Source organism: Solanum dulcamara, chromosome 5, assembly GCF_947179165.1.
Source record: "Solanum dulcamara chromosome 5, daSolDulc1.2, whole genome shotgun sequence".
Taxonomy (NCBI): Eukaryota; Viridiplantae; Streptophyta; class Magnoliopsida; order Solanales; family Solanaceae; genus Solanum; species Solanum dulcamara.
Window position 1 is genome coordinate 70,153,729 of NC_077241.1, and position 14,404 is coordinate 70,168,132.

General features: G+C 34.8%; 1 protein-coding gene across 2 annotated transcripts; it reads right to left on the reverse strand.

The window, feature by feature from the left end:
- Positions 1-9,589: 9,589 nt before the first annotated feature.
- LOC129888441 (NDR1/HIN1-like protein 12) lies at positions 9,590-13,249 on the reverse strand. 2 transcript variants are annotated; one of them, XM_055963415.1, is made up of 2 exons: positions 12,101-13,249; positions 9,590-9,792 (listed from the first exon to the last, which is right to left on the reverse strand). In XM_055963415.1, exon 1 carries the CDS (start codon positions 12,719-12,721, stop codon positions 12,125-12,127), a length of 597 nt encoding a protein of 198 aa, XP_055819390.1. In that variant the 5' UTR covers positions 12,722-13,249; the 3' UTR covers positions 9,590-9,792; positions 12,101-12,124. The 2 variants fall into 2 exon arrangements, with proteins under 2 accessions (XP_055819390.1, XP_055819391.1); XM_055963416.1 differs by lacking the exon at positions 9,590-9,792 and adding an exon at positions 11,394-11,464.
- Positions 13,250-14,404: the final 1,155 nt, after the last annotated feature.

Consider the following 14,404-nt stretch of genomic DNA (forward strand, 5'->3'; position numbering starts at 1 on the left):
TTTTAATGTTTCTAATCAAAGCAACCAGAAGTTGCAGCCTCCACCCCTAGAACCACTGTTAATACAAGTGAAAAAGATAACAATGGTGAGGTGGTTTCAACCTCTTGCTCACAGTATGTTCTCCTAGATCAGACCACTCCAATAAGAAGTCCAGATTTTGGTTGTGAAGATCCCCTTAATCTTACCCCTTTGAATATTCAGCCAGCTCTTTTTATGCAACCTGAAAATGCCACCAACATCCTATGCACTAACAATGAGGCTCAAACTTCAACTCCTGCTAGTGATGATGAATATGGTGTTATTCATTCGGAGGATGAATATGACCAAGACTTTCAAGGTGAGGTTGAATTTGAGGATGAAGGAGAGACTACTGAACAGTCCATTAAAACAGCTGCTCCATCCAAGACCACTACTAAGGTCACGAATGACGAGATGAACCAACTAGCTAGTGAGCAAGGCTTATCACCTAGAGGCATTCATCACAATTCAAAATTTACAACTATTCGTGCTTCTATTAGCAGACCAAACACTAGGCTCCACAACCTTAGATCTCATCAATGATTAACACAATTGTATGGAATGCAAGAGGTATCAATACCAAAGGAGTCATAGATAGACTAAACTCTCTCAAACATATCCATCAAACGTCCATAATTTCCATCCTAGAACCTTTTTCTAACAATGCTCATCTACAAAGCTTTAGAATCAACCTTGGTATGGATGGGTCCGCTTGTAATCCTAATGGCAAGATTTGGATCTTCTGGACTCAAGATGTCGATTGTAAAGTTATTGATGTTGACGACCAACAGATCACTTGCGAGGTGAAACACGTAGAGCATCAAAATGCATTTCTTATGACATTTGTTTATGGAAAATGCAAAGATACTCTTAGAAGGCCGCTCTGGGATAGGCTCCTTCACCACGCTCCCACTAACCTTCCTTGGTGCACAGTTGGAGACTTCAATGTCATTACCTCCACTAATGAGAAACTAGGTGGAATCCCTTATAACATGCGAAAAAGCTTCGAGTTTATCAGCGTTATTGAAGCTTGCGGCCTTACAGATTTAGGGTATCATGGCTCAGACTACACTTGGTGTAATCAACGAGATATGCATAAAAGAATTTGGAAGCGACTCGATAGAGCTATGGTGTCCGATAATTGGTTAGCCGTTATGCCTCACACTTCAATTACCCATCTTCCCTCTACTGGTTCTGACCATAACCCTTTACTAATAGAGATGAATGCTAGGCAGGATTCCGCGATTAAATATTTTAAATTCTTGAATTGTTGGGTGGATAACCCTACTTTTCTCGAAACAGTAGAGTCCTGCTGGAGCAGACCCATGACAGGGAATCCAATGTTGTCCTTCCACCATAAAATGAAAAGACTTTCCTCCACCCTTAGCAAATGGTCGCGAGTGGAATTCGGCGACATTTTTGCCAGGGTTAAGGAATATGAAGAATTGGTGAAAAGTGCCGAAGAAAATCTGATAGTGTCCAATAATGAAGAGAACAAGATGCAATTGCATGCTCTCAACGCCGAATACATCAGATTTCTTAAAATTGAAGAGAACATTCTCAAACAAAAAAGTCAGCTACATTGGTTCAAGGATGGAGATGCTAACACCAAGTATTTCCATGCTCTAATCCGTGGTAGGAGAAGGAGATTGTTCATTCACAAGGTTACCAACGAAGAGGGGGAGTGGATTCAAGGCGATGAACATATTGCTAGAGCAGCATGCGATCATTTTCAGAAAATATTTACAGGCGATGAGTCTCCGATTCTGGAGAACATCTTGAATTACGTTCCTAGAATGATCACAGATGCTCAGAATGAAAACCTTCAAGCCACGCCTACCATAGAGGAGTTGAAACAGGTAGTCTTCTCCATGAATCCTAATTCTGCAGCTGGTCCGGATGGTATGAATGGAAAATTCTTCCAAGCTTGTTGGGAGATTATTTCGGAAGACCTACTAGCAGTGGTTACTTCTTTCTTTGGGGGGTATGCTATGCCTAAGTTCTTTTCTCATGCCTGTTTGATCCTGCTCCCAAAGGTATATCACCCCAACACACTCTCTGACTATAGACCCATTAGTATCAGTAACTTCACCAATAAGATCATATCAAAACTCATTTGCCTCAGGCTTGCTCCGATTCTCCCCGATCTTATTTCTCCTAATCAGTTCGGGTTTGTAAAAGGAAGAAGCATCTCCGAAAATATCATGCTAGCACAGGAGATTATCCACGATATCCGAAAGCCTGTTATTGGCGACAACGTGGTTATCAAGTTAGACATGGCCAAAGCATATGATAGAGTCTCCTGGTCCTATACTTGTCTGGTACTGAGAAGGATGGGCTTCGGTGAGACCTTTATTGATATGATTTGGCGAATCATGTCTAACAACTGGTATTCTGTTATCGTTAATGGGTCTAGACATGGTTTTTTCCACTCCACCAGAGGGCTCAAACAGGGTGATCCTCTTTCTCCCGCCTTATTTATTTTGGGAGCGGAGGTGCTGTCAAGAATGTTGAATAGTCTTCATTGTTACCACTTCTACCGTGGTTTTCATATGGAGAAAAAAGGCCCACAGATTAATCATTTGAGTTTTGCGGATGACATTATCATCTTTTCCTCCGGAAGGAGGGAAATTCTTCAAATTATCATGAAGACCTTGACTCTGTATGAAAAGACATCGGGGCAGCTTATAAACAAGAATAAGAGCCACTTCATGATGCATCCCAGTGCGCTCCAAGACAATGTGGAAACGGTGAAACAGGTTACGGGTTTCACTCAGAAGCATAGTCCCATTACCTACTTAGGATGCCCTCTGTACATTGGCAGGCAGAGAGTCATGTACTACACGGACATGGTCTCTAAGGTTGTCAACAGAATTAGAGGGTGGCACTCCAAAATCCTCAGCTACGGCGGTAGAGCTACACTCGTGAAATACGTACTTCAGTCGCTCCCCATTCACCTTCTTTCGGCCATTACTCCCCCCCGTACCACTCTTAAACAGATTGAGAGAGTCACCGCTGATTTTTTCTGGGGGTGGAAGGATAACAAAAAAAAATACCATTGGGCTTCATGGAAAAAACTTTGTTACCCTTATGACGAAGGAGGTATTGGGTTAAGGAGAACTATAGATGTGTGCAAATCTCTCCAGTTAAAGCAATGGTGGATCTTTAGAGCTAAACCAACGTTGTGGGGTGAGTTCCTTAGAGCCAAATACTGTCAGAGAGCCAACCCCATCATCAAAAAATTCCATTCTGGCCAGTCGCTTGTGTGGAAACACATGATGCACAACAAACACATTGCCGAACCTCACATTCAATGGAGGATTCACTCGGGTTCATGTTGTTTTTGGTGGGACGATTGGCTAGGTATCGGACCCTTAGCCAACTATAGGCAGGAGTTGGGAAGAGCAAGCAATGCTAGGGTGGCTGATTTTCTTATAGATGGACAATGGAACATCGATATGCTAAATCAATTGGCACCAGCGCAACTAGTTCCTCTTATCACTTCTTCCACACTTCAGCTGCAAGGAAACACACCGGACCAGGCCATTTGGAAGCTGAATACCAATGGGAACTTCACATGCTCCTCGGCATGGCAGCTTGTGAGGGAACATAGGACCAAGACACTTTCCGACCATTACACTTGGCACAAAAACATCCCCTTTAAATGCTCTTTTTTGCTGTAGAGGGCTTTTAGAGGCAAGGTGCCAATGGAGGAAAAGATCATTGCATTCGGTCAGGTTTCCACTCCATGCTATTGCTGCCACAGTCCAGGTCCAGACACGATAGAGCACATTTTCAGCACGGGCCACTTCGCTAGGAATATTTGGCGCTACTTCTCTGACTCCCTAGGGATAAAGCATGAAGCCACACCCCTCAAACCTCTTGTTATGAGTTGGTGGCTTCACAAGTACCACACAGAAGCTCACAAACTTATCTTTCACTCCACCCCAATATTTATATGTTGGAATTTGTGGAAGAACAGGTGCGCGAGCAAATACGGGGGAAAGATTTCTAGCCTAGCGAGAGTGAAATTTGTCGTTTTCAAAGACATCTCTAATCTACTTAGAATCGCGTACCCCTATATCCATTGGCCTTCGAACTGGATCCACACTATTTCCTACATAGATAAGTGTGCTCATGAAATGAAGATCACCCAAGTCTCGTGGACTAAACCACAACTCGGTTTCGTTAAGCTGAACACTGACGGAAGCGCGTTGGGTAATCCGGGGGCAATTGGGGGGGTGGCATCTTAAGAGATCATATGGGTAGATTCATCTTCGCCTACGCCATACCGTTAGGGGAGGGAACCAACAATCAAGCCGAACTAGAGGCGGCAGTTTATGGGCTTAAATGGTGCATTCAACAGGGCTTCCAGCACGTTATCCTAGAAGTCGACTCGGAGTTGATCACTAAATGGATCAATCATCAGACGAAGCCTCCGTGGAGCCTTCACCGGATAACTCATGACCTTGTTGATATTTCCGAATTATTTGTTTTCTTTTCTTGCAAGCATGTATACAGGAAGGCAAACTTCACTGCGGATGCTCTCTCCAAGCACAGTCACACTCTTACCACTCCAGGCCACTACACCACCCTCCAGCAGCTACCTCGGGGTACACGAGGATACTACATGCTAGATAGAGCCGGCCTACCTAGCTTTAGACGGAGGAAGACCAAAAGGATTAAGAAGCCTCCATGATCTACTACTAGTATTGCAGCATTGGATTGAGCGCCCAAGTGCAGTGTTTGTCTCCATGTTATATTTTTAGCCATGTTATTTGATGATCCTCGTTGACGCTAAAATTTTGTTGTATATAGCTTTTATGAGGATTCATCCCCAGTTTTATTTAGATTTTTCCTTTATTTTATGTAAAGGGCGAGTCTCCCTTATTTATGCTTTCCTAGTTTCTGTGTATCGAGAGGAGTCCTCTTCTTTAGGTGCATAGTTTCTAGGTTTCCTTTTCGTGTGTTTGTATCGGGGATGAGTTGGCTGACCTTAGTAGGATGACCGACTTATGAACCACCATAGGATTGGAGGTTAGGTTTATGTCCCCCTCCGTGTATTTTTCTGTTTTATGTATAATAAGGCTTGGGGGTGTGCGGCTCAACCCCTGGCTGTGCACGAGAGGTGGGAGCCTCGTGTAGGGTCTGTTCCCGTTAAAAAAAAAAATGTTTCTAATCTTGGAACGTACTTTGATGCCCAAATGTTCATATAACATTTTCAGGAAGCCATACCCCTTTTTCTTTGAACATTAATATCTCAGTTTCACCAAACAATTGTTAGCACAGTTGAACTAATTAAAGACCCTAAGAAAAACTTACTCCTCTACTGGTCAAAACAGAAAAAAGATGCTAGGAACATCAAGATTTATAGCATGAAAATTGGAATGAGTCTACCATGTTAAAGAAATGAACCTTGAATTTAATTCAATCCCAAAAAATAACTTAAAAATTGAAGATTACCCAAATCATACTTTAAAAAAACACATTTCTGAGAAAGTCAAATATGGAACTCTTTATAGTTTATAGTCACAGTCTTATGGAGAAGAAAGAATAGAAAAAATAAATAAAGAAAAGGAAACGAAAATAGAAAGAAACAAAAAAGAAAAGAAGTGTAGAAAACACTTCTAAAGATAATTAACCAAATATTTAGAAAATGGGCTTTTAGCAAATTTATGGGGGTAAATTTCGCAAATATCCACTGTAATAAACTTAATTAGGCTTCTTAGCTATGGTTTGCATATTTACGAGCTGTAGCTATAGTTTAAGCTGTCTCGTTTGTATAATTTGCGGATTTGTATAATTCGTGGAGTTTGTATAATTGAGTTATTTTTATATAGACTCAGAAATAACGAATTTATACAAACACAAAACATCTAAACTTTAAACAGTTATACAAATTTTGAATTATACAAATGTCCAAATTATACAAACTTGAACCGTAATTAACACCAAATATTAGTGGCTAATTGTAGATTTGCTAAATTATAACTGTGTGAACTAACTAACTAGTATATGTTTGCTTATGTGCGTAATTTTCCCTCCGTAAACTATCTAATTACACAAATATTTCTATCATATTACTAATTCTCCCTATAGTTTAAAATAATTATATTTTATATCACTAATTCAAATTTCAAGTCAGACACACCTAGATATATGTTTTTTGCTACCAGATACACTGAAATAGAAAGAGAGGCGAGTGTATACAAGAGGGAGGCAAGCGAGATTTGTCTATGTATTTCAGATATATGTAAATCACATAAGATACATGTATCTAGTGTGATTTGCATGTATTTGTGATACCAGATACATAGGAGAGTGGCAAGCGGGGTGGGAGAGAGACGAGCGAGATTTGTCTATATATCACATATACATGCGAATTCACTTGAATATAGTCTATCTGGAACAAATGATACCTAATTTTGATCACATGTATCCCGAAATACATGTATCTGCATATATCTGAATGCATCAAAATCTGATAAAATTTGTAATATTACAAACTAATATAACTTTAAATGATTAGTTTCTAAACTAGTAAAATTTCTATAAGTTACTAATTTCTAATCCCTACACTTGCACTTAGTTTTTGCCACGGCCCTGACTCGCCTTGATTAACACCCACTCTAACCTTCCGGTAGGAGAACCATTACTATAACCCAATTAAGCATTATTAATAAGATACATGCATTTAAAAATGTGGAAACATGTTTAAATATCAGTTAAACAGGTGAGTTCTCATAAACTCAGTAAGTTAACAAAATAAAATATAAACATGTGGAATTTCAACCCCTAGAACCTGAACGTTATTGTACCAAAACTCTACTAACCAATAAGTCCAAAAAGGGATGCACCCCCGAAAATTATAACATAATAAGTCTAAATAAAAGTCTAAGTCTGAAACAATGTACTAAGAACTAAGATAGATCCATGGCGCCTGAAAGAGCTGGATCACCGTTGAATCTGAAAAATCAATGACCTTCTAAATGAGACCTAAAGATGCCCTCTACCCAACAAAGAAAAAGCAAATGCAGTATCAGTAAGCAAAACAATGGTGTACTCGTAGGATCATACGGCTATTCCAGTAAGTAAAATATAAAAAAAGTAACCACAAAACAGTAAACACATATACAAAATACTTTATAACTTATCATCTCATAATCAGTACATATACATATCTACAAGTTAACAATCTCAATTTCAATGCAAGAGTCAAAGAATGGATTTCTCATGGAACTCACGCTAAAACTACTGTGTGTCGAAACGTTCTGATCTAATAATGTATCAAAACGTGACATCTGGTCCAATATTATGTCGGAACATGATATCCAAGTCAATTATATATCAAAACGTGACACCCGATCTAATTATGTGTTGAAATGTGACACATGATCCAATCAACCATAATCACAATCACAATCAATAGTCTCATACAATTATAACCATCAAGTAATAGGTTCATCGCATGCAATTGATCACAAATAGTCGTTTCATTAGGTTCATTTCATCTTTCCCTATTCACATACATACATGCATACAATGGAGCAATTAACAGGCATATATTACACAGACGGGAAAACAAATCATAACCTACCTCAAAATCAAACATAAATGCTCTTACAAGACTTGAACCTTCCCTTTCTGGAGTCTCTCAACTTGTGCTTGGTCTAAAACAAGTATTCAATACAAGGGATTTACAATTATGGCCTAATTTATCCATATCATAACAAAATACTAACCTTTGGTCAAACCTATGATCCTAATGCCCAACTAGGGCTTTCTTCACCATTAATTTTAAGCCAAAACCTCCCCCCCCCCCCCCCCCCGCAAGGATTACTAGCGAAGATTCTAGGTAAAATACGAATTACTGGAGTAATTAAATTACATTTGGCACGAGAATTCATGGAAAACTGATAAGAAACTTTCCTAGGTCGTCCCTTAGTTCTCAAGAACGAAGTTTGCAAAAAATAACATTTTTGAGACTTTTTCCTGTTTAAGTCGCGATTGTCCCGCCACGACAAGCCCCATCCCACCACAGCGCCTCCGCCCTGGCGGGATTAATTCCGCCCCAACGGGTTGCACGGGAATAGATGCTCGGAATTTGTGTCCCAAGCTTCTATTTTGCAATATGCCCCCGAACTATGACGTTCTAAATTTAACCCTTCACGCTAAGATCAATTATTAGAACTCGCCCGAATTCGATTTTGTAAATTCAAACAGGCTCCTTAACGTCTTGGCTATCAACTGAAATGATCAAACTCAAGATTAAATTCCCCATCCATTATCGGATTTTCTTGCACATCATCTGACTTATATTTCGTCTAAATCTATAATAGTTCATCACGAAAAAAGGATTGATTTATTCGTAACGACGCAAACAGATGGTTACAGTTTGATAACTAATGGGCACGCACCATAAGTTGCATCTTTCTGGAATTTTCTTTATAGTTCAGAAATAAATTCCATTCGTGCCAATATATGTAAGTGTGCTGGAAGAACACAACTTTTTAAAGTAATATTGTCTTCTGATTTGTGGCCCAATATGTTTGTGTGACTAAATAATTTTATTGAGATAAAATGAAAAGTTTAAAATTAGTTTTCTTATAAAATATCTCATTTTTAGATAGACTTAAGAGGAGATAAAATTAAAAGTAAGTAATTTTTTTATTTTAATTTATGTGGCTCTCTTTCATTTTAACTAATTTGAAAAATAATATTTAGTATATATTTATAATAATTTAATATTAATATTTTATTTTATTTTTAATAAAATAATTTATAGATATACTAATAGTAAATGGTCCGAGATGTGCACAGACCTAACATTTATTCGCAAAGTTCTTTCTTAAATAAGTTTAAATTTTTATGTAATATAAGTTTTTCTCTCTATATATATATATAAATGTATTCATTAAGTGTAAAATAAATACATATAAATATTATTAAAACTGTAAACTTTAAGTGGTGTTAACTAAAAATAATTTCAAAATTTTAATTCAAAATAAATTATATATATTTGCGTGACAGTAATTCATCTTCTTCTATTTTTTCCGTAAACCTAATTAATTTGATGATTTATCCATTATTAATTTGATATATAAATCAAATACATATAATGTTTTACCAAAAATGAATTATCAATAAAGCATTGAGAAAAAAGTAGATGCATATTTCTAATTGGCCCGTATATATTGCTATAAGAAGTCATAATTTTTCAAGATTGCTGCAAGATTGGTAGAAAAAACTACCTAATTAAGCATAAATTTTAGTCCCTCCGTCCTATTTTAATTGTCATGATTTCCTTTTTGAGAATCAAACTATATGAATTTTGACTAACATTTTAAAATATATTTTTTTTATCAAAAATTGTAAATTATAATACTTTTCATATAATTATTGAATATTTAATTTTTTTGTTTTATAATATAAATTAAAATAATATAATTTAACTTTAAAAATTAATTAAATATATTAATTATGTATCATATCTGAATCAAATACATTGAGATACATTACTTTTAAAAAATAGCTTAAAATAGAACCCTTCATTTATTCCTTCACTCCAAATCAACCCACTTTCTTTCATAATCCTTCCCCTCCCACGATTCTTCTAGTAGCAGCAGCCATGGCCAGTAGAATAGCTTAAGTAATAAAGTCCACCAAAGTTTCACTCAAAATGCCTCGTCGCTGATTTGGTGGAGTAAAGTTTCAATGCATCGACAGAATGCCCCCTCACTGATTTGATGGAGTTTTCGCTGGAGATGGCGGTATCTGACCGGAGAGGGGAGCCGAGAGAGATGGAAAGGAGATGATGATCAAAATATATATGATAAAATGTATATGCATCTTAGTTAAGATTACATGTATTTATTGAAAAAGATTTTTGATGTTCAAAAAAATGGAAAGTAATTTGAAAATTTTAAATTTTTTTATTAGAATTTCATAAATTCAGAAAAGAATGAATGATTTGTTTTTAAATTAATGTGTTTCAGTTATATTTTATATTTAAATACATATACTTAGATGTATTTACTTAATATATATCTGAGATAAATATATTTAGATGCACTAAATACATATATCTAAAAATAAAAATATGATAGAAATTATAATATCAAAAACTCAAAAAAAAAAAAAAAAAATTAGCTCGTATCTTAGTAAAACATATGTTGTTTGCCTAAATTGATAATGTGGAAATACTATTAAGTGCTAAGGGCTATTTAGGTGGGCCCTTAAGTGATGGAAAAAAGGGGCTAGTACACATGTAGGAACTTGATGTGGATCCCATGAACGATCCCAAGCTGTTCTTTTATATTTTCTTATTATATATAGGAATTTTATGATTTGTTTAAATCATAAATCTTAAAATTATTAGTATTAAATTGAGATAGAAAAAATACTAAATAAATTGCATAAAGGAATATTAGTAAAGAAAGAAATTTTAGTGAAGATGTGAGTGATAAAGATGGAGAAAGAAAAACTTTGTTTTCCATGGTTGAAAAATAGACACGAAAAAAGGGAAGTTGAAAAATAGAGAACTCTCGAAGAAAATTATTTGTTTCCTAAGTGGAGTTAATTAAAGGTGAATGGGAAATTCGTAAATTGGAGTGTAACTTGTAATACGATATACTTTTCTCAAAACCTTTTAAAGTTTTCAATTTATTTCCCTCCTTCAACCTTAAAAATATGTGTAGACCAGTCCTTTAATTTTGTAGCCTTAAATATATTATATGTGAAATTGAAGTTAAAGTGTTGCAAAAGAAAAAAGGATATTTTTTTTAAAGGGACTTAAAAAAAAAACTTAAATACACAACTTATTTTATCATATTCTCTAAAATTCTCTACCATTTGAAAAAATTACAAAAATCACTAATATCCCCTATCCTCGGATACATCACTTTACATTATATATCGGGACGTTGGATGCATTACTTTGTGCGATGTATCAATCGGATACATCCTTTTACGTGATGCATCGATCGGATACATCACTTTACGCGATGTATCGGTCAGATAAATCACTTTACGCGATGTATTAGAACGTTTTGGGATGTATTTGGATTTCATCAAATTTAAGGGATTCTTGAAATTTAAAAAAGAGTAGAAATATGATGTAGTTAGCTCTTAACACTATAAAATTTATGTAATCATTCTTTTTGAAACGGAGGGAGTAATAAATTCTGAGCAAAGTTACTTAACGATTAAGACGAGACCACACATTTCATGTATATGGGCCACTGGTTAAGCTCACCTTTGGTTGCTTGTGGACAAAGTAGGCAGAAAGCTTCCGCACAATGGCTTTCTACTGTTATTTTTTCCCAGTGTTACATACTATATAGTATATGCACTCTTAAAAAGGTGCCTATTACATAGCAAACTTCAAATTGTTCTCTTCCTTCTTCATTAAGATGACATCTTTCTTTTTTCACCTTTTTGTCGTTCTCTAGAATATAAAAAGTAAATTTTTATTTTTCAAAATGTAAGATCAATATTACTTCATTTTTAAACATAAAGCTGAAAAAGATCATTTTTTTCTGTTCATTGCGTAAAATAATCAAGAAATTTTAATTCTTTTTCAGTAAAAAAAATACTTTATCGATATTAGCTATTAAATGTATTCTTAATTAATCAGTGTGTGTATAAAATTCTTAGAAGCTAGACACTATGAATTAGAGGGAGTATAATGTTAACCCTTTCTCCAGAAGAAAGACATAAAATACTAAGTAGGTTTGGTAGGGATTTGGAAAAAAAAATACTCCTTCCATTTCAAATTTTATATTTCAAATATGACATTAAAATAATGGACTAATTCGATGATACATATTTTAGTTTATAATAATCTTTAAATATTCTAATCATATTCATAGCCAAACGACTCCCAATTAAAGTAGCTACACAATTTGATAGAGCATATTATTTTGTGTTCTCAAAGGCAAAATAATGATGATTACTTCTTTCAATTGAATCTAATAACATCCAAAAAAAAAAAAGAAGAGGAAGATATCTTGGAAGTACCAAAATTAAAAAAAAAATAATCAAAACAAGAATACAAGTGAGTACTAATTATTAAGCAAAATACCTAAATTGAACTCCAACCAAATGATCATTTGGACTTTGTGCTGCATCTTGGATAAATCGTAGTGCCATTCAAAGGAAACTTAAGTTGACAATTTAAGTGTAACCAAAACTTAACAGAACCAAGAATCCCTACTCTCCACCTAGTTCTTGTATTCCCTCTTATATCAAAAACAACTTGACCCCTTCTTAAAAATAGTTCAGCAACTTCTCCTTCTTCGGGTTTCAACGGAATTGGAGATGATTCGACAGGATAGTACAAATCAATCGACTTATTTGAAGGTACATCAAAAGGATCAGCATTTAAATATGCGATTTTAACACCATGGAAGCTAAGTGTGTAACTTGTTTCGTAGAAACTTGCGTGTGCTTTTGAATTGTCATTCTCCGCTTTGATTACAACGCTGACTTTGACTACGAGGACACTTGCCATGTCATACGAGAATTTGTCTAAATGTGCACTTACTACACTCATTTGTGGGACTTGTGGTCGTATGACCATATACCCAATGAATACGATCATACCCGTGATTATCACGGCTATGGTCAAGAGTGTGCAGATTATCGCTGCACACCAAATTAATGGATTGGTGCGCCGTTCTGGTCCTAAAACTGGCTTTGGCATTGGTATGAGTAGAGAGTAACTTGAATTCCCACTGAACTACTGTCAAATCACTAAGGCCGACTAAATTTTTCCCTCCTTGTAGTTGTTAAAACTTCCGATCAGCACCGCGCTTTCACGCTGCCAGAGAGCGTATGGAGGCCGCTGAGGGAGGCAGCAAGCGCGTCAGATCACTGAGGTTGAATTTTGTTCCTGCTAGATGGCAAGATTCAACTAATTTCACTCAGCACCATCAAATTACTAAGATCGACTTTCGTCCTTGTTTGATGGGTAGATATTAACTTTAACTAAGATAACTAAGATCGACTTTCGTCTCTGTGCGGCGGCGAGTAGGTGGTGCAGGTAGGGAGTGATGATAGGTTGCCACAGAGTGACAACATTAAGAGGAGTATTCAAAGTTTTTCGTATTTTTTTCTAAAGTAGATGTGTGCAAGGGTATTTTAGAAGGTGTGTTATGAGAGAGAGGTGTGTGTTGTTGGCTTTAATTGTTGGGTAAGGTTTAAGTATCTTCTTTTCCTAGAGATAAAGTTAAGCTTATACTATTAAAGAATAAAAAAAATGTCTTTTCGTACATAAATAAAGTGAAAATACCAAACTTAAGAAGCCGTTTGCTAGTTTTATGCAGCAATATATCAACTTTTTTGTTCTTAATAGCACCTTAACGATGATGCACATATAGATTTCTTTAGATATAAATAATTTAAATAAAGACAAGTATAAATTCAATTATAACGAAGTAAGGTATAATTGTCAAAAGTGCAAGCTGTATTTCATTTTATTTGGACCTTATATTAAACATAGATTATTATTTTTTAATCTATTCCAATAAATCAAGAAAGTATTATTATTTTGTTTGAGTATTACTCTTATTGATCATTAAATAACTAGATAAAATATTAGTAGTTAAATTTATATTTTCAAAGTATATTATATGTGGCACAGGCACTGTTCGAATTTTTGAGAGTTAAACAATTTAATTTTAAACATAAGTTTAAGCATAAAATCGTTAAATTTTTAAAAAATAAAATTCACATATTTAAAAATTATGCAAAAAGTATTATAAGTCACAATAATTTACAATTTCAAATATTTAAAAAAAAATATGAAAAAAATAATTTAATAATTACTTTTCTAAGGAAAAGGGGGACATGTGACTATAGAATTGAACACATCGTACTGGAAATTTCTGTCCCTTCCATTAAGCGTTGTGTAAGTTCGGACCACATTATTATAGTACGTACTCCTCCTTCTCATTTTATATTACATTATTTTTTAATTAAAAAAATTAAAAAAATATCTCTAATTTATAGAAAATGGCTTCAATATTTTCTTTATTTATTTTAATTATCCATTTTATATTTTACACATTCTTCAAAAGATCACGAATAATATAAATATTTTATTATAATAATTATATTCATTGATATATATAGTCTTACATCTTGAAAATAATTGAGATGATAAGTAATTAATATTAAGAGTAAAATATGGAAAAAAATATATTTTTTTGATATATTAAAAATGATAAATAAATATAAAAATATATTTTAGTATAGTGGACAAATAAATAAACGGAGGAAGTACTTCTTATCCACTTTTGATCTTAAAAAACACCCTAAACCCGACCTTTTCTATTTTAAAAAAGAGTTGCGTGGCCTATTTTGATTGGCCACATATATCAATTAA

What these genes read in the sequence shown, in the direction of transcription:
- LOC129888441 (XM_055963415.1), bottom strand. Translation starts at nt 12,721, where the DNA reads ATGCCAAAGCCAGTTTTAGGACCAGAACGGCGCACCAATCCATTAATT.